We start from the raw sequence: 25,617 nt of genomic DNA, 5'->3' as shown, positions 1-25,617 counted from the left end.
CCCACCCTTGCTCATTTTCACCAAGCCGGGTCAGGAGGTTGAGGTGCCGGGGCTGGTGGGGGCTCTGCAACTGGGGAGGGGGCTCAGGGCTGGGGCAGAGGGGTTCGGAGTGTGGGAGAGGGTGCTGGCTCTGGGAGGGGGGTCAGGGCTGGGGTGCGGTGTGGGAGGAGGTGCAGGGTATGGGCTCTGGCCGGGCAGCACTTACCTGGGATGGCTCCCCAGACGTGGCCAGCATGTCCCCACAGCTCCTAAGTGGATGAGGGCAGGGGACTCTGTGCAGTGTCTCTTCCCGCAGCCGCCCCTGCAGCTCCCACTGGCTGCGGTTCCCAGTCAATGGGAGCTGTGGAGCCGGTGCTTGGAGTGGGGGAAAGGTGCAGAGCCCCCTGGCCGACCCTGTGCCTAGGAGCCACAGGGACGTACCAGCTGTGCCTAGCCAGGTTAAGTATGGTGCTTGCCTTAGCCCTGATGTGTTGCCGACTACTGGACTCTTGTTACAGCCCAGTCAACAATTGTGACGGGAGCTGCCAGGGTTCCTTTTCAACCAGGCTTTGCTGGGTGGTGCTGCCTACTCACACCCCCAGGGGGTTGGCCCAGGCCCACTGCACCTTCCTGGAGTTCCTCTGTGCCCCTCTGGGGGGTGCACCCCACGGTTTGGGGACCATTGCTGTAGAGCCTTGTCTCTGCGAGGGTCTTACATGGGGTGGCTAACAAGCTTTAGTTATCTCTCTTTAAAACAAACAGCAAACCATCATTATTTTCGGGCAAAGAAAACACAGCATGTATGAGCCAAGTGCACTGCCATTATTTTCCCCGTTTGTTCCTTTTGTTGCAAGTTGCATGAGAGAGAAATCAATAAGACTTTCTTTTTCATTTTATATCAGGGATCCAGAAAGCCAAGCAGAGGAGGAATCTCAGGAAGTGTTCAAACTAGCAAAAGAAATGCTGCTTCAGGGACTGGTGGATGAAAACTCCGGACTACAGTGAGTCAACACACCGAGTGTTGTGATGGGTCAGCTGAGATGCTAAAGTCGTGAATATGGTTTTATTTTGTTTCGTATGACAGGTTTGTTTTTTTTTTAGGGGATTTTAGGCTATTAAGATATATTAAGTAGTAAATGTAATAGTGACACCTCGCTCAAAAATTTCACGTTTGTTTCTGGTGATTATCTTGTTTTTCCTTCTTAACTGGAAGCCTTAGCTTTCCCTATTTCAAAGTTCCCAGTTACATTTCCGGAAGAGGCTAAGGCGATAGCATTACTATTAATCATGCTGATTATGGTAGTGCCTAATGGCCAATGAAGCATAGGGCCCCATTGTGCAAACTGTACAAACACAAAGTAGGAGATGATCCCTGCCCTGAAGAGCTTACAGTCTAAATAGACAAGAGAGAGACACAAGGTGGGGGGAAGGGGTAGAACACATGATGGTGCCAAAAGTCATGTTAGTTCCACAATTATTTTTACGGAGTGTGGGTTTAGCTAGGAGGGGGTATGCTAAATGGAAAGAAAAGGAAAGGGAGGTGAGGGGAACAAGGCAGGGGAGATGAGTATGATGGGCAGGTATGGAGTGAAGCTAAGGTGAAGAGGATGTAGGGGCAGGGAGAGCCTCTAGGGAGAGCCTAGAGCAAATCAGTACAGGGCAGAAAAAGTTTGAGAATGTTTTGCAGTTTTGACTAGAATGTCCAGAAGTCTTTGCTTTGGCTGCTTCTGCTCCTGCCAGGTGGGGCCTCTGGCTGGCTTCTCTCTGCAGTTCTCTCCCAAAGACATATGGTGGAAAGGCAGGGAAGTACCATCTGGGTTCTAGTGCCCCCAGACCGGGCAGGGTCTTCACTTCGCATTTCTGAGACCGGGGCATGCTGGGGGAAGGATGACTCTCTGCCTGGACTACATTTTATCCCAACCCCAGTGCAGCAGTCCCAGCTTTGGCTGCTGCTGGACTTACCTGCTGATGCAGTATCACTAACAATGATCCATTTGGCAAGTAAAGACAATATTATAAACTTTTTAAAGTACAGTAGAACCCTGTTTATCCAGTTTAATTGGGATTGGGGCCAGATTAGATAATCAAAACTCTGGATAAAACCAGGGCCGCCCAGAGAATTCCTGGGGCCATCAGCGGCAGGCGGCTCCGGTGGACCTCCCGTGCGGCGAAATGTCTAGAGGCAGCCTTGTTAGGCAGTGGGGGGCCCTTCTGTTCAGGGACCCACCGCCGAAGTGCCCCAAAGACCCGCAGCGGGGGCCCCCCGCTGGCAAATTACCGCTGAAGCGGGACCCGCCACCAATGTGCAGCCCGCTCTTCAGCGGTAATTTGGTGGCGGGGGGCCCCCACCGCGGTCTTCGGGGCACTTCGGCGGCGGGTCCCGGAACGGAAGAGCCCCCCGCCACCAAATTACCACCGAAGACCGGGTTGCACTTTGGCGGCAGGTCCCGCTTGGGCGGTAATTTGCTGGCGGGGGGTCCTTCCGCCCTGGAGCGTAAGGACCCCCCTGCTGGCGAAGACCGGGAGCGGAAGAAGCTCCGGGGCCCAGCCCTGCAAGAGTTTTCTGGGTCCCCTGGAGTGAGTGAAGGACCATGCTCCAGGGGCCCCGAAAAACTCTCATGGGGAGCCCTGCGGAGCCCGGGCGGCCCTGGATAAAACTGGGCAATGGGAAAATACAATGCTGCAGCGCCATCTAGTGGCCCCAGGAGAGATCACCTGCTTCTGGCCCAGAAGTCCTGGTTGTTAGGTAAATGTAGAGAGCTGGTTAAGGGAGGGTTGGATAAACAGGGTTCTGCTGTACAAAATTAACAAAAGATTAACATTTTAAGAAGTGTGTGTATCCTATTCGCTTGCACATTTAGCTGAAATAGTGAGAATTTGAAAAAATGTTAAGGACCTGGTTCAAAGCCTACTAAGTCAATGGGAGCCCTAAATCAGTAAGTCTTTTCAGTTTATATTAGACTTAATCCTCTGTTAATATAACACAGTCTCTATGCCAACACTTAAACTTTTGCTTTATAAACAGATATAATAAATTAGGTCCATTTTTGGAAGATAGTTTCATTATTAACTTTTATAATGAAGCACTATAGGAAAAAAGGTGTGTTTATATATCTGTGTCCACAATCTCTCTTCTCTTCTATTTGCATGGAAATGATTTCATAATCATAAGTAAAATTCAAATTTATAAATATAAAAATCCTTGTGACGTTACTGAAGTTTTTAGTACCATTTAGATGAAATACAGATTAGGGGTGAAGAGTGGGAAATGAGATGATTAACATAAACCAGTGTGGAATCATTGGGGTAAAGAAATTAGTGGAGTGATATAGTCCTAATCCTAAGCCTTCTTATATATTTTTGCTATTCACTAGTTTTAAAAAAAGGAAGTTTTTGAGTCAAGCATTGTGTAAGGCTATAGTGTCCCATTTGTAGGTGTTCAGGTATGTTTTTCCTCTCTTTACAGATTGATTATTAGAAATTTTTGGAGTGATGAAACTAGGTTGCCTACAAATACTCTCGATCGTATGTTGGCTTTATTAAATACCTTATACTCTACCAAGATAGAAACCCAATTTTTGAGTTTAGCGACGAATTTTCTCCTTGAAATGACCAGCAAGAGCCCAGATTATTCCAGAAAAATGTTTGAGCATCCACTTTCTGAATGCAGATTTCAGGTGAATTATAATATTTGTGTAATGCTATAGAACTATGCAGCAGTGTCCAGTTATCAATGTAGCAATCACCTTAGCCAGAGTTAAATAGAACTGAAGTAATGAAGGAGACTGTTGAATGTGTGCTGCGTGCTACGTCAGTAACAGCTGAGGCAGTCATGAGCTATTCAGATTCTTAGGTGTTTGATATTTGTTTTGGGTGGATAACTTCACATTTTTAACATGAGCTTTTATTTTAAAAACTCGAAGGTAAGAACTTACTTATAACTGAAGTGGTAATTATATATGAGATATGCTAATGTCAGAGATCCTTCTGTTAGACTATGTGTTGTATGCTAATTAAATAAATAAAAAGGGCACCTGTAGCTTGGAAAGATAACTGAATAAATAAAGAATAAAGTTGGGGGTTCAAGTGTTATCATAGCAGAATTGATACTAAATGACTGCTTCGTATTTGAACCAGGATCATGCAGTGTTACTGAAATATGAACAGTTGTCACATGGTTCTATATGTTAAGGAGATCAGTCAGTACTGAATTTAAAGCGATATATTACATACTAGCCATTTTATCTCAATGGCGGAAAAAAGTTTCAATTCCCTGTGCTTTTATTAAGACCTTTTTGCATGCTTAGGACTTCACTATTGATTCTAACTGGCGTTTCCGAAGTACTGTTCTCACACCTATGTTTGTGGAGACTCAAGCTACCCAAAGTGCCAAGAGGAATCGGTCGCAAGAAGGATCCCTTTCAACTCAGGGGTCACTAGGTGGTCAAGTGAGGGCTACCCAACAGCAGTACGAATTTACACCTACACAGAATGTCAGTAAGTACAGATCAGCATGTTCTGAAGCTCTTCTGTTCCCCAAAGGAACAATTCTTCTTTCCTTATTCCTTTCGTGTATGCTTTTTTTTTTTTTTTAAAAAACAAAGGTATAAGTAAATGTAATACTTAGTGTATCATTTTTATAAAAACATCTAAACACTCTGACCAGCTGTAAATTGAAGTATGTTACTAATTTGTTCCAATTTCAAACTAGTAAGCCCTGCACATTTAGTTTCCTTTGATTGGTCTTATTTTTTTAAGCCTCATGTCCATTGAAAAAGATTGGCCTCCCAGCTGAACATTTTACTTCCTATTGATCTACTTAAGTGCAAAAATGCAGCGTTCTTTAGATAATAATTGGACTCTTCTTTGCTTATGAGCAACATGCCTCAAGTGGCACTTGACCAGGATTCATCTGTGAATTTGGTCCACTGGTTGGATCATTAGCTTGCCCGGGCTGGGTACTGATGGGGACGAAGATGTGAATGCTGATTTCCCCCCCATAATTGGACTATAAATATGGGAACTGTGCCCTTTTTGGAAGGAAATTTTGTGCATGTTTTGACTTCAGTGAAGTCACATACTGATATTTCATTTTTCTGCTTTTTACAGATGGGAGAAGCTCTTTTAACTGGCTAACAGGAAGCAGCATTGACACATTGGCAGAGTATATAGTCCCTTCATCCTCTGAATCATTGTCCTCATCCATGCTGTTTGTTAGCAAGCAGAGTGAGAAATCACAGAGGGCAACCTTAAAACCATTGGGACCCAATTTTGGGAAGAAAAGGTTGGGTTTGCCAGGAGATGAGGTGGACAGCAAAGCTAAAGGTATCAATACCTTATTGATGCAATGCCAATGTAATATATATATTTTTGTTAAAGAAGAACTGACTCTGTGTGCTAGTGATGTGTGTGGAAGGACATCTTCTTTGGGATGTTGTAATGAAGGGACAACCTGGAAATTCTGCTTCCTGTCACATTTGATGTAAGGAGCATGTCAGATGTGAGTCCTTCAGTTTGAGTGGGCTACTGTACCCTACTTAATGTCTTTCATTCATTGTCCTCAGATAAATATATCAAATGTGGCTGTTCTTAATATAAGTGGTGGTTGAGTAGTGGAATTATTTAGGTGTCTACAAAATGGAATGTTCCCTAAAATGATAGGGTGGGTAACAAAACCTCCATTGTCTAACACCAGCATTCCTTATATATGTTCCTTGTTCTCTCCAAGATGACCAGAAAGCAAATGTCAGGGAAATCTATATTTCCTTGTATCTTTAGATTTGTCTGATTGTCTCCATAAATAAACCTAACAAGTAGTAAACATTAAAACAGTTATTTCTTTTTCAAATAATTTGAGTAGTGCCTCAGACATTTTTCAAGTGGATTCCAATTTGGCAGCAGAATTAACCGCTGTTCTTCTAAATCAGTCTCTGAAAATGAGCTTTCATTTATCCACTCCATGTCTGAAAAACACTAGAATTGTTCTGGAACTGCTTAGAGGTTTTTTGTATAGTTACAAATAAAGTGTGAGGCAGACAGCTCTGGCGTCTGACCCTTTCAACTTGGACAATGTACCTCACGCTGCCAGGTCAAGGTACTTCAACCTTGTTCTGAAAGGAATATACTCAGAGTAAAAAGAGGTAGTCCAGTTTCCAGGCCAATCAGTCCACAGTCTTCCTGTTGAGACTGCTGGCCAGGGTGTCTGTTGTGATGGTGTAAGTTGTTTATGGGCACCTGTTTACCTAGAGTTGGACTGAGATCACAGACTTACTTCATACAGGGCCCCACTGAACAGCCATTGGAAAGACTCTCTTGTCCATTACTGTCCTGCACTGGATTTGAACCAGTGAGGCTTGAGATGGAAAGCTGTCTAATCTATTACCAAATCGCTTGATCTGTCCAGCTCTGTTGTTTACAGAAGCTGAAAACATGCTGAATGCTTTTCAGAACTTGGATAAAATACAATACTTGGACTGAGGAGCTTTTGATCTATTTATCACATAGACAATAATGACAATAGTACAATTCACTCACAAATTTTTACATACTTACAGTCAGACATGGAATATATATGAGGAAGTGCTGATGAAAATTGGAATAAGTTAAGGTTGTCTTCAAAGGGGATAGCTATAAGGCTTGATATTCCAAAACAAGAGTGTAAATTGTTGGTGCTTACTCATTATTTTTTAGGTATAGACGAACGGGCAGAAATTCTAAGGTTGCGCAGGCGTTTCTTAAAGGACCGAGAGAAACTCAGCTTGATTTATGCAAGGAAAGGTGTTGCTGAGCAGAAACGAGAAAAGGTTTGTTTGCTTCTTAATAATTAGAGGTTAAAATCTTTAAGGACTGATAGGATGTGTTAGCTGTTTTTGAGAAGTCTGATATTTTACCTATAGAAGCATCGTGTCATTAGAAAATTATGGTGTTGGGAGCCGTTGGAAGAACCTAGATAGATATTATCTCTGTAACAGAACCTGTGATTATGTATTGCAAGTTTTATAATATATTATTTGTGCATGTAAAGCTGTGTGTGACTTAAACTTCTCCAGCAGGGAAAGCGCTGGGGGTATTTATTCCATTTTCCCGTATTGTGTGGGGATTTTGGACTATGTGATTTTGTACACCACTTGTATCACTACTCCTGGGAGTGATGCTGCATGTTAAAAATGGAAGGGCTATTCTTAACTTTAAAGTCCTCAGCTGTTGTGGTATACTGTGAAACTCTAATATTACTTAAATGTTTCTTGTATGCATAGGGCATAGTTTTCCAGTATAGATGTCTTATTTAAATGCGTAACTTTAATGTGCCCTGATAATCAGGGTAATGACCACCTGCAAGTCCCAATATCTTCAGTGAGAGTTGAAGGTACTCATCAACTCTGAAAATCACCCCCCCCCCCTTTTTTTTCGATTCCTAAATATGGATTTAAATTGACAATTTTTAGATAAGTAGTTGGAAAATTGGCCAGTTTCTGTACTCTGCTCAAGATCTGCAGGTACATGCAAGCCTGATAACATGTCCAGTGAGCCCTGTTCTATAATGCATCTCTGATATAGTTCACCCTCATATACAGAATATGAAATGGCTGTTGGAATAATCTGAAATGTCACATAGCTAGTATGTGTTTTTGTACAGCACCTAGCACAAAGGGGTCCTGATCCATGATGGGCTCCTAGGCACTATGATGATAGGAATAATAATATTTTAGCCTGTGTACAGTGTGATACTGGATTTCCTTCAGGGTTTATAGATTGCAGATTATGATGCGTCAGGTCTTGACAAAATTTTCTGAAATCATTTGTAGTAGCTGTTTGTTTAACCCATTCATGTTAGATGTGTAAAACTCACCTTTCTCACATTTTTGAGGAGACTACTAGGTTTAATGAGGGTATGTTACTAAAAATTGCAAGCACTGTTGCCTGGAAACTGATGCAGCTGGACAAAGCCTCAAATCAATATTGTCATGTCTGATGGGGCAGCAGGAGTGAATAGATAGCAGCCAAAAAAATTTCTAGTGCTCTGAGAACTTCACCAAAGCTCTACTTCCCACCATGACATCTCTCTTCTTATCTTTTGAGAGAGTGATCCATTTAGGAGGAAGATGAGGGATAGAGCTGTAGAGGTGAGAAATGGGAAGCCCAAAAGAGCAGGAAGAGGAAGGATTTGGGCACAATAAAAGAAATTGCAGTCTCCTCCCCACGCTAGTGTGCACACTCTTCCAAGATGCAGAAATGCAATTCCAGGTGGTTCAAATAGCAGTAGCAATATATATGTAACTTTTTTGCAGAGGATAGGGAGGAAGCAAACCCCAAGACCCTTTTACTGTTAATCCTCCCTCCTGCCCGTTTGCCAAAGCCCATCAGTATTTTCACTTGCATAAAAGGAAAAAGGCAGAGCAATCTGGAGAGAAAAGGAAATGCTTGTGTACATGAGAGAGTTGCGCCTGTTTAGTTTAAGATGTAATATAAAACTGATCAGTTAAACTGGTGCAAAAGTCTGTTTGGACAGTCCTATTTCATTTCAAAGCAGGTTTATTTCTGCTTAGCTTAAATTAATTAGGAATAAGTTTAAGCCAAAATGAAACAAGCCATTCTTAAAATAGAATTAATATACAGGTTTATACTGGTTTTGGTAAATCGGTTAAAAAATTGCCTTAAGGTAAACTTGTACCACTTCTGTATATAAGGCCTCAGATGCAATGGTACTAAGGAAGGGTGAAAGTAGCTTTAGGAAGTGGCTTTGTTTTTTGTTCTATTTTTACAGACCAAGATCATTTTGGTGTTTGATTTTAACTCATTATGATTTCTGTAACTGTTTTTATCCATTAACACTTAGAGTTTTTAAAGGAATTTTTAAACTTGATCACATTTACTACATCTCCTCCATTAAACCAGAAACAGATGTCACTGAGTAGGTATTACATGATCTTTTGTTTCTACATGTAATCAAGGCTGCTTTTTTGCTGGCAATTGTTGCAGGAGATAAAATCTGAGCTGAAGATGAAACATGATGCTCAGGTCACGCTGTACAGGAGTTACCGACAAGGAGACCTTCCTGATATCCAGATTGAATATAGCAGCTTAATCACTCCTCTGCAGGGTGTGGCACAGGTCTGTCTTCTGTTCACAAGTCACTAGCCAAGTGTTCCAAAACTGTTCTCAGCCAGACAAATTGAGTATGTGACAGCCAAGCTTTTTTCAAAATGATGGATTCAATACTTTCTGAAAATCAGGCCTCTTTAATTTGGGGAACCAAAAATGAAGAAAATGAGGTAGCTGGCCTTTTACTCTGTAAATAGCAACAGTTGTGGACTGGACTCCATCACTTTTGATGGTCAGGCCGTCAAAGCATCTTTGGCCACCTTAACCCTCTCCCTCCCTATCGCAGTACCACAGTGAGGAATAAGGGTACATAAGTCAGGCTTCATGAATAGTTTGCCTAAACTCCAGTCCCACTAAAGATCAGGGTGGGTTTAGACTCTGCTACGCTTGCAAATATCTACCCCCGTTTAATAAATGTGTGTGAATCTGGGCTGATACGTTCATCTCTATCTCTTTGCTCCATCCTCACACATTGATGGCTTCCTGTTCTGTCTTTGAGCCAGCTGATCCCTTGTCCTGTCTCTCATGTCTTTGGGAGGGTGTTGGCTGTCTGCGCCCAAGTAGCAAGGTTTTTAGGGCAGATTGGGAAGGACACCTGGAAGGAGTTACTACCTCTCCTAGTCCTTTCAAGTAGCCTGGTTGGGTGGGATGTGAAGAATAGGATACATTCTGAGCCCTCAGTCCCTCCTATAGACACTTGTATGCACACTCACTGAACAGGTTTCAGAGAAAACTCCTTGTTTCATACAGTAAAAGTGCAGGGTCACACTTCACAAATGTTTTGAGTGAGACATTTAAAAGATGCTGTATAAGGTAGATCATCCTCAAAATATCTAATCTGGTGGCTGTAATTAGGTGAAGAAAACTAGTGATCCCCTCCCACTGGCCCCTCAGATCCTTTCAAAAGACTTGACACTTCAAATTTGGTCCACTTTGTCTGGAATACACCATACTTGGCATACAGTGAAGTCCTTCTTTCTAGCACTCTGAGCTGAAATCAGTTACATTGCCTTAGTCACTTGTACTATGGCCTTATTGGTAATTTACAGAGAGATCCACCATTGGCCAAGCTACTCTTCAGCAGTTTGTTTACTGGAATTTTGAAAGAAATGAACAAATTTAAGAATCCTTCTGAGAAAAACTGCATCACCCAGGAGCTGCTGCAAAACTTCAACCGCTTCCTGAGCACGACAGTGTCTTACTTCCCACCATTCATAGCCTGCATCCAGGTAAGACTTTGTGTGGCATGTTGTCTTTGTTTACCCTAACACCGATTAACTAAGGTGTCTCAACTAATTCCAGTAAGTGCATTTTAATCCTATTAGAGGATTAAGCCAAAGAAGGAGATGGAATGTAAATGGAGGCAAACAGTGAATGAAGATGGCAAAATCATGTTCTGTAAAAGTGAGAATGATGTGACATAGCAAATCCTTCCTACAGTTTTGTGTTCCATATGTGCTAAACAACAGATACCAAATATGTGACTTAGGCCAGAATGCCTTAAGGCAGCATTTCCCAAAATGTTGAAAGCTAAGTCCCCATTCAGGAAGATGAAACCAGTTGCTCTGTAGCACCACCACATGTTAACTAAAGACCTATCCATTTTAATGTAAACGTCATCTTCACCCTGCCTGGCTAGTTTGTCACATGTACACCAGAGGGGATATGCTGGGAAGTGCTGGTATAGATCTTCATAATGCTATACTTCCTTTCCTTTCTTACCTAATTTGATGAGCCGTTGAGAATAATAGTGATGACATTAAAGTATCATCATTTGGCAATTTGAAGTAGCACCTATTGAGGTAAATAGGGTAACTCTCACCTCAAAACTACTGTTTCAGGCTACCTGCAAATTCAGGCATGCACTGCTACATCTGGTACAATGAGGTCACATTTTTTTCTGCAACCACAACAGAGAAATACTTGTTTTTAAATAAAAGTTCAGAGAATAATTGAGAAGTCTGGGCATCCCAGCTAATCTTTCATACTCATGCAGGGGCACGCACTTCCCATTTTCAGAAATGCTGCATTAAATACTTAAAGGTGTAAGGCTCACAAACATTGATAGCATATATTTTTTTCCAGCAACTCTTATTCATTGCTTGGCAATGTCTTCAGTTTATTCCCTTACAATAATTATCAATGTACTTTCACTAGTGATGCAGATAGCTTTCTGCTGAAGGGAAAGTTTTTCCCATTGAGACTGATCCTCGAGCCTTTCTCCTCTGCTTCCTCTTTGGTATGTTTCCATATCACCAACACACAATTTTTAATAGCATGTCTACTCCAATTTTACCTTATTTTTCAAAGAGTCTAGAAAAATGTATGGTTATCAAGTAATCACAGTAATAATTAAACACTTCTCATATACAAACCTCACTATAGTTAACATCTCTTCTCATTTGAGTTAATTTTGATCAATCTATTCATAACTTATAAAACTCTGAAGTCATTACACAATAACATTCCTTTAGAATGGCAACTAGTTTAGCTTCAACTTTCTAGCACAGAAATTTGAAAAACCTAATCTGTGGTAGCAGGTGTCATACTTATTACAGTGAAATGCTGCTGTTCTGCAAATCATATCTAGTGTCAAGCCAGTTTTATAATCTGTGATAACCTCACTTCCTAGCACTTAATATTTGCACATATGAAAAGTTACAGCTTCCTGTTTACTTTCCTCTCTGCAGCTGCACATAAAGTTGAATGCTTTGGGAATTATTCTGTGCTTTCCAGGCCAGCATCTGACTATGGCTTTCTATTCATCATGTATTCCCTCTTGGCTCCCTTTTTTTGGCTGGTTCCCAAGCTCAGTATTTTAGTGTTACTTGCATTGAACTGTGCTCTCTGCCTGTTAGCCTCTATCAATATCATTGTTGTATTTTGGCTCTCACATTATGAAATTACAGAAAATAATGGAAAAATAAAAGTAAGATGAAAACACACAGCAACTAAATGGTGAAATTCTGCTTCTGCTGTTACTTTTTCACCTTTTAAACTTAAGAAAAAGCACAGGAATGGAGCCCAGAGAAATCACCTGGTATTTTCACCAGCGGCTGCATAAATGGGGGGTTGGAAGTAAAAACAATTTAAAATTATTCATGAGAATAATTAATTTTTTTTAGATGTCTGGTTTGAAATAGTTACGTTTCCTTACACCAACAAGTTCTAAGCCTTGCCTTGGCTTCATCTCCTATCCCAAGACCCCTTCCTGACAAAAATTGGTAGGAAACGTGATATTGTTCTTCAAGAATGTGGGTGCTCCACTTTAGGTGTCTTGATGCCATGTGCTTGTAATGAGCGATTTGTGGTAGCAGTGCCCGGTTGTGCCATGCAGGCCCATTAGCCATCTCATGCCGCTCCGAGCAATTACAGAGTGGTCTGCAGCCAACCGTCTCCTAGTTCCTTCTCTACCACATTTGGCTTGAATTGGAGCGATGAGCAGTTCCCTCTCCTACTTCAGAAAAAAAATTATAGTAGATAATTCATAGGGTAGTATTAGCTTCCCTTTCCCTTCACCCTACTCTAATTTCTTTAATTTCATCAAAAAAACTTTTTTTCCCTTCTACCTCTCCTGTCTCTCCGACTGGTGTACAGCCTTAGCCTCAAACAGGGTTTATCCCTGTTTTTTCTCTGAGACCAACTCAGGCATGCCAGAATCACCTGGTTTTAAATGCTGCCTAACTTGTACTCTCTCCATACTGGTCTCTGACGGCCACGTTTTAGTGTGTCCACTGCCTCGGTGAGACACACATTACCCAAAAGCGTCCACATTGCAGAAAACTGACAGCCAGGACAAGAAAAGCCAGGGATCTCCAACTGAAGCTCCTCATGATGGAGAAATCCCTCAGGCCAGCCTCTGACCACAAGTCCAGGTCGCATCCTGGTCATCAGTCGCCAGTGGCAGCCTCTGATAGGGCCTCTGCTTCAACAGCGGCTGTCAAAGAGCCTGCTCCTAGAAAGGCTACAGAAAAGCACTCACACTGAGAGTCGACCAAAAGAAAGCAATTTCCTGCTGAAGGACCTGCCCAGGGACCGATGGCACTGAGAGTTCCTGACGAGCTAAAGACCCTATGCAGGCATACTCTAATGGAGGGTCACGTACTAAAGTGAAACCTTCCCACTCAGCTCCCACAGACCCAAAGAAGATCTTGGCACCTAGCTGCCATGACTAGCATCATTTGAGGCCTGAGGAAGTACCCGGTCGCTACAGCGAGGAGATGTCCGAGTCTCCTCGGTCACATGGCTGCCTGTGCATATGTAGTTTGGCATACCAGGCTGAGGCTCAGGCCTCTGCAGACATGGCTCTCCAACATAATGCCTGGGATGCGACAGCCTGAACCTAGTGGTCATGGTGCTAAAGTCACTCCAGGGGTGGCTCGATGCTCAAATAGTCTGCGAAGGAGTCCACTTCAACAGCTCTCAACTCTCCTTGTCTCTAATTACAGATGCATTAGCTCTCAGCTGGGGAGCACATTTCAGAGAACTCCAAACGCAGGGCCTCTCATCACAGGACAAGTCCCCTCTCCATATCAGTATCAAGGAGCTGAGAGCTGTGTGTATTGCGTGCCAGACCTTTCAGACTCAACTGCAAGGCCAATATGTGGCAGTCATGACGGACAACACCACTGCAATGTTTTACATCAACAAACAGGGTGGAACCCATTCCTTGCCCCTCTGTCAGGAGGCTCTCAGACTCTGGCAGTATACAAAAGCCTGTAGGAGAACACTTCAACCTCCCTGGCCACACTATAGCAGACCTTAAGGTGGCCATCCTGCAGCAAAAAAACTTCAGGACCAGACTTCAAAGAGAAACTGCTGAGCTTCAATTCATCTGCAAATTTGACACCATCAGCTCAGGATTAAACAAAGACTGTGAATGGCTTGCCAACTACAAAACCAGTTTCTCCTCCCTTGGTTTTCACACCTCAACTCCTAGAACAGGGCCTCATCCTCCCTGATTGAACTAACCTCGTTATCTCTAGCTCGCTTGCATATATATACCTGCCCCTGGAAATTTCCGCTACATGCATTGACGAAGTGGGTATTCACCCACGAAAGCTCATGCTCCAAAATGTATGTTAGTCTATAAGGTGCCACAGGATTCTTTGCTGTTCTCTCAGACTCTGGGAATTCTATATAGCCCACTACATTCACCTGGAAGCATCATATCTGCCAAGAGTCCAAAACGTACTGGTGGACCACCTCAGCAGGTCCTTCCTCAACCATGAGTGGTTCATCTGGCTGGATGTCATTCACTCCATCTTCCAGAGGTGGGGGTTTCCCCAGGTCGACTTGTTTGCCACCCGGAGCAACAGGAAGTGCCCAGTGTTTTCTCTTTCTAGAAAAGCAACCTGGGCTCAGTCATGGACACATTCCTGCTATCCTGGGGAGGCCGTGTACTTTACACTTCCCCCCCGATTTCTCTCGTGCACAAGGTCCTACTTAGGGTTTTCAGGGAGGGGGTGGAGGTAATTTATGGTGGTGCCAGCTACACCGCACTTCTGGATCTGTCAGTGGACACGCCAATCATGTTGCTGCTCCTCCCTGACCTGATCACTGAGGTCCACAGTTGTCTTCACCATCCAAACCTCCAGTCCCTCCACCTCATGGCCTGGAAGCTTCATGGCTGAACCTCATGGAACTGCTGTGCTCACAGCTGGGGAGCTTGGCAGCAGACAGCTCTCCATGAGGGTCACATATCTGGCAAAGTGCTGCTGGTGTGGCCAGTGTCATACACCCCCACTTCAGGCTACGGTACCTCTTATTCTTGAGTACCTCCTGCACCTGAAGCAGCAAGGCCTGGCAGGTCATCCATAAAGGTACACCTAGCAGCTATTTCAGCTTTTCACTCCGGAGTCTGGGGGCTCTGCATTTTCACCAACCCTATGGTTGGCCGGTTTTTCAAGAGCCTGGACTGGCTACATCCCCAGATTAGACAGCCTGCTCCTGCATGGGACCTTAATTTGGTCCTCTCCAAATGAATGGTACTCCCATTCGAGTCACTGGTGAATTGATCCCTCCTCTACCTGTTGTGGAAGGTAGCCTTCCTAGTGGATATTACATCAGCAAGAAGAGTATCTGAATTGAAGGCCCTTACCTCAGACCCACCGTATACAGTTTTCCACAAGACAAGGTGCAGCTAAGACCTCATCCAGCTTTTCTACCTAAAGTGGTGTTTCATTTCCATACCAGCAAAGACATATTCCTGCATGTTTTTTATCCAAAACTGCATACCAATAGCCGTGAGCATAGGCTGCACTCCTTGGATGTTCTGCGAGTGTTGGCCTTCTATATCAAACACACCAAGCCATTCAGGCAATCGAACCAGCTGTTTGTTGTGGTAATGGACTGGATGAAAGGACTACTGGTCTCATCTCAAAGAACATCTTCCTGGATCACGTCCTGTAGCCGCACATGCTACGAGCTGGCCAAGACACCAGGTCCAGCACTTTCAGCACACTCCACAAGGACACAAGCCTCATTGGAAGAATTCCTGGCCCAGGTCCTGATCCAAAAAGTTTTCAGGGCAGCAACTTGATCATCAGTGCATACGTTCACCTCTCATTATGCCATCATCCAGCATGCCAGAGATGATGCAGTCTTCGGCAGAGCGGTACTCTAGTCTGAGATTCTATAACTCGACTCCACCGCCATGGTAGGACTTGGACGTCATCTAATTGGAATTGATATGAGCAATCACTTGAAGAAAAAACTGGTACTCATCTTTTTGTAACCATCATTCTTCTAAATGTGTTGCTTATATCCATTCTAAATTCATCCACCTTCCCCTCTGTGGGAGTATCCAGCAAGAAGAAACTGAGGAGGCGCCGAGTCGTCAGGGGTCATATATTGAACGCCGTGAAGGCACCACTCCAGGAGGCTCCACTGCTGACCCGATGGGTGTTGCTAGGGGAAAAACTTTCCAACGATTGTGCACACGCCACATGCCCACCTAATTAGAATCTATATTAGCAACACATCTCGAAGAACAGCAGTTACAAGAAGGTGAGTAACTGTTTTTTACTGAACAGTCAGAGACTAAGCACAAGAAAGATCTATATCCATAAGTGGAAACGATTCTGCACCTGGTGCCAAGAAAAACAGATCGTACCATAGTTATCTCCCCTACCCAGGATCCTCAGCTATTTATTAGGACTTAAAAAATCAGGACTATCCAGAAGCTCCATCAGAAAAAGCTTGGCTGCTATTACCTCCTTCCACAAGGTGGGCAGGTCACTGTTTGCTCACCCAATGATTAAATGCTTCCTTGAAGGCATTGAAAACACTTAGTGTGGGATAAGAAACCCTACACTCATTTGGGACTTCAACCTTGTTCTACGCAGATTCACAGGAAAACTGTTTGAACCCCTTGTCACTTGTTCTTTGTTGCCCTTATCCATGAAGGTGACCTTCCTCACTGCCAACACGTCCTAGTGGAACACCCATGTTATACAATATTCTTTAAAGATAAAGTAATTCTGCAACCACATCCAAAGTTCATACACAAGCTTGCCTCCCCTTTTCGTTTAAATCAATCCATTTATTTACCTGTATTTTTTCCAAAGCCACATGCGGATGGAAGGGAGGCCTCACTCCACTGGATGCTCACAGAGCATTAACTTTCTACACTGAGAGAACAAAAACATTTAGAAAATCACCTAGACTATTCGTTTCCATAACAGAACGCTCGATGGTTCAAACCATTTCAAAACAGAGACTATCCAAATGGATATCTGGATGTATCCATTTGTGCTACCAAAACAACCTACAAACCTACACTGGAGTTCGCGCACACAGCATCAGAGCGCTGGTGGCATCTCTGGCCCATCACTGACATTTTCAAAGCAACTACCTGGCCATCAGTCCATACTTTCACTAAACACTATGCTTCAGTACAACAGTCAGCATCAGATGCTCACTTTGGACTTGCGGTGTTATCCGCTGTCAATAGACCAACTCCAAAGCCCCTCGCCTCCACAGAAGGGCACTGCTCAACAGTCCCCTAAAGTGGAGCACCTCAGGGGCATTCATCAAAGAAGAGAGGGTTAATTACCTTGTGCAGTAACTGAAGTTCTTCTAGATGGGTGTCCCTGTGCGTGCTCCACTACCCTCCCTCCCTCTCCTCTACTTCGGAGTTTTAGGCAGATTCTCTGAGGCAGAGAAAGAACAGAGGGACATTTGGCTGCGCACTGCTATGTAAACGCTTAATGTGGTGCGAGATGACTACAGTGCATACACAGCCTAACCAGGCACTGCTACCACAAATCTCTGATTACAAGCACAGAGCATCAAGACACCTAAAGTGGAGCACCCACAGGGACAACCATCTCGAAGAACCTCAGATATGCACATGGAGTAATGACCTATTTCTATTGCGCAGCTTCTTTCCTCATTGGCTAATGCCCCTCACCAGTGGAGTTTGGAGGTGGAATATTGTTGCTGGAGACTCCAGAACTAAGCTCCAGGTTTTTTGCCTCTGGCAGTGGAACAATTTGGTGGTTCAGATTCTCCTGACTATTTTGTTTTTAAAAGAGAGATAGAGAGTGTGTGTGTGTGGTTGCAACGTATCTTCCTCCTCCCCGGATCAAGTAATAGCTGCATGTTCGTGTCTGCCACCTGGATCTGCCTCTGTAGGCATAGCACCTCTCTGCTAGACTCCTCTGCCCTCAGTCAGGCATGGCAGAGCTATCCTGCAAACAGCTGGCTTAAATCTAAGTGAAGTTCCCTATGTGAGACATCATGTATGGGCTTTAGAGAGGATGAATTATTCCCTGCCTGTGACCAGCCAGCTGACCCTTGCACTGCTAAGGCACGGAGTTCAGAATGTGACCAGCATGTCAGATCCCCATCCTGCCCCAAGGAGCCATGACTCCAGTGCAGAAAAGCCTGATCATGACTTTGTAAGGTTTTGGAGAGTGAGCCTAATGAGATGGAGGGGGAAGTTCTCTGGACAGCTCATGGGGTAGGTCCCACAATAAACAGGCACTGAAGGGGAAAATACCTGGAGAAGATCCAGAGTCCCGACACCGAGATACTCCCTGCTTCACAGGCTGGCTCTACGCTAAAGCCTTAGAAGCACTTGAGGTAGTCGATGACCCAAATGGAGGCACATGAATATTCCACTCCCCACAAAGGTGCACCTTCGTGGGTTTACAGAAGGGCAAGTCCCTTCTCGTGTTCAAAATTATCCTGTTTTACTGAGTAAAGCCCTGAGTGGTTCTAGGTTGCTCCTACAATACTTACTTGGGTGCCAGCCTTCAGGCTCCCAGGAACTTCTAGCAGGTTACTTCCACAATTGAGGTATGTGTACCAGTAGCCCTCCTCTGTTGTAGTGTTCCCATGCCGGGATAAATAGTGTTCTATCTCTCCGCTGTATACAGCCAGGGGAAGAAATACCACACATGCATCACAAAACAAAACAAAAATAAACCTCTGCAGCACCCTATCAAGAGAAACAGACCCAATCATAAGTTAACAGCTGCTGGAAAGGATTCATAGACACCAGTTTTTTATAATCAAGGGGAACTTTGAATCGTAATGCAGAGTTCCTACCCAGAGATCAAGATATGGCTTTGGCTGTAATTTTGCCATATGGTAAAGATTTGCAGAAATCCAAACCTTCATGGCATCAATCATTTCCGAACGGGACATCAGTAACCAGCTATTTCCAATGGCTAGGGTTGCTGGTGTTATGCATCACCTTCATCCCTTCTGTGGGTTTCTCAAAATACTCCTGCTGATATTCCTTCTGAGAACATAGAGCCATGCACTTGATGCAATGCAAAATTAGGTGTAATTCTCAGATCAAATCCAAATGACCCTTTGGGGACGGATAAGTGCAAACATCATGCAGAAAGCCAACCTAGCTTTCACTCTAGACTCTCGCATTCTCACTGTGGAAGCAAGCATACTTGGAAGACAAATATACAGAATCTCATAGTATGCAACATTTCAGTTAATTTTGACGTCTCTATAGGGCATGTCTTTATTTAAAAAATAAAAAAAAAGCACAACCTGCAAATATAGACCCTACGGGAGTCATCCAGTTGTCCATGCAATCTAGTATTCTTTTTATGATAGTGGCTAGTACTGACTGCATCAGTGTAAGATGCAAGAAACCATTTCGTGGGAAATTGTGGTACTAGCAGAGAACGTATCCTGCTAACTCCTGTTAGAGGTTGGTTTATGATTGAGGCATGAGTGTTTATATCCCTTCCATAACTAGGGAGTAACCAGAGTCAAAGCTTCTCTTTGGTAATGGAAATAATGTCCTGGGTAGAGTAGAATCTGCTGCCTTTCAAGACAGTTCACATAAATGATACCGAAAAGAAGAAAAACTTCTTGTGGTCCTCTTGCTAGTCCTCCGCTGGCCCAGAAGGCATGTTGGACTTGCTAGATAACCAAAGACCACAGCTTGTACATGGAGAAAACACCAGATCCCTTGAAACTGGGACTCCTACAGGAACACCTACAGTTAACAGCCTGGGTGTTGGAAGAGAAGTTTCGTTCTCAGCATGGATTCTCCATTGAGTTCTGTCTGGAAACCAAACTGTAACAATCAGAATATTGCATTCACTGGTCTGGTCAGATTTACATTTCTGGTGCCCTTTGGGACAGAGACTGCTTCTTCGTTTGCACAGTACTCAGCACAAAGGAGTCTGATCTCTAGATACAAATATTTAATCTCAAAGTTCTGGTGATCCCAGATACACTAGAAAGCAACAGAGAGTCCTGTGGCGCCTTGTAGACTGACAGACGAAACCCACGAAAGCTTATGCTCCAATAAGTCTGTTAGTCTATAAGGTGCCACAGGACTCTGTTGCTTTTTACAGATTCAGACTAACACGGCTGTCCCTCTGATAGATACACTAGAGTTTCTCCAGGAGGTTTGGTTGGAGCCCTACAACCAAGCACCTTCAGAAATGTAGGACCAGCCACAGTAGCATTTTGTAGACAGGCACATCGATTCCTCTGTTTGAGTATCTCTGCCAAATTTAATCAGAATGATGGATTAGACAAGCATGTGGCTGGCATTTTTAGTCACCATTACCTCCAAAAGGCAGATTTTGGAATTAGTTCTCATATCCATACAAGAACCCCACTGCTTTTGTCATAAGGAAAAGGTTATTCTTAGAGCTCCAGAAACCTTTCTGTCCAAGGTAAATTCCTCTTTCCACAGTTCCCGGAGAATAGTTCTCCTGTTGTTTTGTTCTAATCCTTGGAAAATTGTGGCATAAATGGGCATTCCTCGAGCTCTAAAGATATGTCTCAAGCACGTGGCATACATACACCAAATGTAGCCTGTTCATTTCATTCTATCCAAAATGCCTAGGTCTTAGGGCCTCAAAGTTGTTTGCAGGCAAGTTGTAAAATTCCTGCACCAGCTGGCATGCGAAAAACTATTCACAAAATCACTAGATACACCGGCCTCCTTCCAAACTTTTTCACTTTAGGAAAAGAAAACCAAAAGATTTTCTCTCCAAAGCCTATTTCCAATACTTACAGGCCCTTTAATTGCCCATGTCTTCGTTTTACAGGAAATAAGTTACCAACACAGAGAGCTGCTAGACCTCGACTCGGCCACTGTGAGCACTAGCTGCTTAGCCAGTTTACAGCAACCTGTGGGCATCCTGCTTCTTGAACAGGCTCTAACTCATCTTTCTTCAGAAGAACCACCACGGTCCAAACGAATGCGTGGAAGGGCAGAGCTCTCTCCAGATGTAATCAGATGGATTGAACTTGCTAAGTGAGTGCTTCTTTGGGCAGAAATTAATTGGAGTAGTTTTTATTCAAATTAAATCAGCCAAGAGTTCTAGTCGTATATAAGGCTTGATTTTCATACTAGGTATATTTTTAATACTTCTGAGCTAATTATTGACCTTTCAGGCAGGGCTACTCCCATGTCATAAATCTTTTCCAACACATTCTCTGGTACAGATTCAACAACTTGGTTTCCAGTCCAGTTAAATGCTATGGTCTTGCAGGTGATTTCGGACTAGTGTTTGCAGCACTGTTTAAGCATTTTTTGGCCAGAGTAAAGTTTACACAATCCACTATGAATTTACAATCTGGTAAAAGAATAATATCCATGCATCAGTAATGCATTCTATGCAGCCAGGCAGTTATAGAGCAGTACGTTTGCATAGACTGTCTAACATGCATCAGTTTTAATACTGAAGTACTTTGTCCCTGGATACTGTGCACTTGAATAGAAAGCTGTTCTTTTTCAAATAATATTTTTTTGCCTTTTAACTTCACTAGGCTTTATCGATCTGTTGGAGATTATGATGTTCTCCGTGGTATTTTCAGTGGAAAGATTGGAACTAAGGAAATTACCCAGAATGCACTGTTAGCAGAGGCAAGAAGCGATTATGCTGAAGCAGCTAAACAATATGATGAGGTAAAAAACTACATAACGCATATAGTTTATTTCCTCTCAGATTTTTTTTTAAGAACCCTTTTTTTACTTCTGTCAATAAAAATTCTGAGACAGCATGTTGCTTTAAATCAGGGGTTGGCAACCTCTGGTATGCATGCCAAAGATAGCACACAAGCCAATTTTTAATGGCACACTGCGGCCACCGCTGGCCCTGCTCAACCTGCTGCTGAACCCCGGCAGCGAGCTAAGCAGGGCTGACGGCCGGGACCCTTGCAGGCAACAGCGTGCCATTAAAAATCCTGCCCTGCCCAGCCCAGCCCACTCTTCTCTGCCTACTGCGCTCTCTGGCGGGGGCAGGAGGCAGAACCAAGCTTGGTCCTGCCAGCTGTTGCTGTAGGGCAGGCTCCACCGGCAGCCAAGCTTCCCCCTCCTCCGCCTCTTCCCCAGCGTGCTGCGTGGTGCCCTGCCTCCTCTCCCTCCCTGCTGTTGATGGCCCCTGTGAGGGAGGGGAGAAGAGGAGCCCCAGTGCCCTCGCTGCTCAGACCAGAAAGGAGGTGGAGAAGAGGCAGTAGCGGACCCTTGGGGAAGAGGAGGTGGAATCAGGACATAACCCTCCAGCCTCCTGCCATGAGCCACTCAGGGCGGGGGCTGGGAGCACCCCCTGATCCCAGCCCAGCCCTCTGCCCTGACCCCTGCATCCCCCTCACACCCCAGCCTCCTGTACCCCCCAACCCCTGCCCTGACTCCTGCACTCCCCACACATACCCAGCCCCCCCATGCCCTGACTCATGTACCCCCCTCACATGCCCCCAGCCCTCTGTCCAGACTCCTGCACCCTCCTCTCTCACGCCCTGCCCTGACTCCTGCACTCCCCACACATACCCAGCCCCACCATGCTTTCACTCTTGCACATCTCACATCCTCACCCCCCAATCCTGCACACACACCTCATTCCCACCTGCAACCTCACACCAAATGGGAGCTGCCCTGGTGAGTGCTCCACACCCAAAGCTCCTGCCCCAACCCAGAGCCCCCTCCCTCATTCTAGCTCCTGGCCAGACGCTGCACCCCAACCTCCAGCCTGCTCCTTCACCCCTAGCCCTGTGCTCAGTGCACCCTCAGCTCAGCACAGAGAGAGCAGAAGAGAATGGGTCAGAACCAGAGAGAAGGTAGGTACCCACTCTGTGTGGGCAGAGCTGGGACCCCAGACCGGCAGTGGGATAAGCAGGGCCAGCAGCTGTGACCCTGGCTGGCAGGAGCCAGCAGACAGAACCCCAGACCAGCAGTGGGCTGAGTCGCTCAGCCCACTGCTGGTCTGGGATCCCAGCTGCTGGTCCTGCTCAGCCCGTCGTTGGTCTGAGGTCCTGGCCCCCGACCCCACTCAGCTTGTCGCCAGTCTGAGGTTCTGGCTGCCGGACCCTTGCCAGCCAGGGTCGCGTTCGCAGGCCCTGCTCAGCCCGCTTGCAGCCTAGGTGAAGGGAATCCCAGGTCGGCAGCATAAGATCAGCATTTTACTTTAATTTTAAATGAAGCTTCTTAAACATTTTGAAAACCTTGTTTACTTTACATACAACAGTAGTTTAGTTATATAGTATATAGACGTATAGAGAGAGACCTTCTAAAAAATGTTAAAATGTATTACTGGCATGTGAAACCTTAAATTAAAGTGAGTAAATGAAGACTCAGCACACCATTTCTGAATGGTTGCAGACCCCTGCTTTAAATGTTCTTTTATTTGGTTCACTTCATTATACAAGTCAAGATCCATAAAAGATACTTGGTCAAATGCAATGTAAATAACAGTTCATAACAGACAGTGCTTATTGAGACAAATTTTGAAGTTATCCATTGGTGTCACAACTTTACAGGCATAAATCAATATAATTTCAATATACACACAAGATCATTACAGAATGGAAATTAAGTGCTTATGGTCTGCACATATAAGTTCTATTTGTGTTCACAAGTTGATAATCATTAAAAAATATGCGTGGAAATGATTTTACCTACAGAATGTTTGTGTCTAAATGAAAGGTGGAAAAATGCAGCTCTTTACAAATGCAGGTTGACTGAAGCTCACATCTGAACTGAGTTTTATATGTTAAAGGTGTGACTGGTGTACATTTTCAAGAATTCTTTGGAACATTGTCTTCGGTCCTATTTGCTGGTTAAACACACGTGCTGATAAAAGAATAAAATATTGTCATGCAACAGTGAAAACAGTATGGGTTCTCCTGAAGGTGTTCAGCTAGAATAGTAAAAAAATTGTAATATTGCAGCTCAGAACCTACTTGTTTTTTTTCATCTGACATTCCTTTTCTAGGCTCTCTCTAAACAAGACTGGTTGGATGGTGAACCTACTGAAGCAGAAAAGGATTTCTGGGAACTTGCGTCTCTTGAATGCTACAACCATCTAACAGAGTGGAAGTCACTGGAGTATTGTTCCACTGTTAATATTGATAGCGGACAACCTCCAGACCTAAACAAAACGTGGAGTGATCCATTTTATCAGGTTTGTGAAATCATTGCTAGATTAGAGTTGATATCACACTGATTGCATTTGTACAGGGGCCTTTACTGAGGTGCCTTGATTAGGGATAGAGGTAAAGTGACTTGATCACAAAGGTACTTTGCACAATTTAGATGAGTTTTCTTATAAAAATTACAGTCAACAGTAATTAAAGAAACTATTTTTTGCTATTCTGTAGCGTTTCATGTTGTCTATTAGTTCCATGACTCAGAAAATGGCTCCAGCCTGGTCACCTTGTCCTCTTTGCACTCGTCATGCTGCTGTCATTTATTTTTCTCTTCCTCCTGTATTTGGAGGATCCCACAGAATTTATTTTGAAGCTGATAAGAAATGCCAAGCACCAGTACCTTTGCAACTGCATAAGCCCACCAGAAGAGAGTGCTGTGTGACTTGTTGGGTGATGAGAGTCAAGCTGAAAAAGGTTAAGATACCCTGAAAAGTATAATTACATTTGGTGAAATATGTTAGTCTTTTCCTAATTTGAAAATCTTTAGGCCTGTAGCAGATGGAACCAGGCCCGTATATGTCTTGCATATGGTTCTACATCACCAGCAACAGATGGCAGAAGTGCTTATTCAGTATCCTGCCCTGGGAGTAAAGATACTTTTTTCTTTTTTCCTCTGTAGGAAACCTATCTGCCATATATAATACGGAGTAAGTTGAAATTACTGCTCCATGGGGGCAATGACCAGTCCTTGCTGACCTTCACTGATGAGGCTATGAAGATAGAACAGAGGAAAGCCCTTATAGAAATGTATTACAGCCAAGAGCTGAGTCTTCTCTACATCTTGCAGGATGACTTTGACAGAGCCAGATATTACATCAGCAGTGGCATGCAGGCCTTCATGCAGGTAAAAAAGCTGCTGTGACATGTCTGCTGTGATTCTCTGTAGGAAATCATGTCAGGTGCAGCCCTTGCTGCTACTGGAACATTGCTTTAAGATAAAAATATAAAGGATGGAATTTGGACCCCCTTGAAGTGAATGACAAAACTTCCATTGACTTCCCTGGGGTCAGAATTTCACCCCAGGAACTTAAGAAATGGAAACAGCCATCCGGTGCAACATGCCTGCCCTATTTTGGGGGTGTCTTACTCCTTTCTTTCAGTTTATTCACTCTGTCCCCTCTTTTTCCCTAGTATATCATACTGAGTTCACTAATGTTTCATTTTGAAAACCTCTAACTAGCGTAAATTGATACTGGTTGGTTTTATGCATCTTTTCTAAGGATAGTCTGAATCACAATCTAATTGAGCATAGCACATAGAGGGATCGATTATTTTTCTGCTCTACAGTGCTTTAAATAAAAACATGGTAAGAAATCACTTAAAAATCATTCTCCTTCTCCTAGAACTATTCCAGTATTGACACTCTGTTACACCAAAGTCGACTAACAAAGCTGCAGTCTGTCCAAGCTTTAACAGAAATACAGGAATTCATCAATTTTATAAGCAAACCAAGTAAGATATTTTCCCCACAGTATTTTTATCTTATTTTGTGTATATACATTGTGGCATTCACCTTTTTGTTTTTGGGGAGAGTGGGTGTAGTTATTTTCACATGTCAAAAGACTTTGAATCTGTCTGATACAGTGAAGATATTTTTAAAAGGGTCATTCGCTATGT

The 25,617-nt window shown here is 43.8% G+C and overlaps 1 protein-coding gene across 1 annotated transcript in view; it reads left to right on the top strand.

The window, feature by feature from the left end:
- Positions 1–25,617, top strand: part of PRKDC (protein kinase, DNA-activated, catalytic subunit) — a 173,793-nt gene that overhangs the window by 107,986 nt on the left and 40,190 nt on the right. The window contains exons 56-67 of the mRNA XM_075062025.1: positions 882–980; positions 3,446–3,656; positions 4,287–4,476; positions 5,089–5,304; positions 6,670–6,782; positions 8,959–9,090; positions 10,131–10,310; positions 20,622–20,830; positions 21,346–21,484; positions 23,787–23,975; positions 24,620–24,844; positions 25,344–25,452. Of these exons, the coding sequence (XP_074918126.1) occupies positions 882–980; positions 3,446–3,656; positions 4,287–4,476; positions 5,089–5,304; positions 6,670–6,782; positions 8,959–9,090; positions 10,131–10,310; positions 20,622–20,830; positions 21,346–21,484; positions 23,787–23,975; positions 24,620–24,844; positions 25,344–25,452 (2,012 nt within the window). The remainder of the gene's footprint in view (positions 1–881; positions 981–3,445; positions 3,657–4,286; positions 4,477–5,088; positions 5,305–6,669; positions 6,783–8,958; positions 9,091–10,130; positions 10,311–20,621; positions 20,831–21,345; positions 21,485–23,786; positions 23,976–24,619; positions 24,845–25,343; positions 25,453–25,617) is intronic.

This window comes from Chelonoidis abingdonii, chromosome 2 (assembly GCF_003597395.2).
Source record: "Chelonoidis abingdonii isolate Lonesome George chromosome 2, CheloAbing_2.0, whole genome shotgun sequence".
In the NCBI taxonomy this organism is placed as follows: Eukaryota; Metazoa; Chordata; order Testudines; family Testudinidae; genus Chelonoidis; species Chelonoidis abingdonii.
The sequence above is the reverse complement of the archived record's forward strand: the minus strand, read 5'-3'. Positions and strand labels throughout refer to the sequence as shown.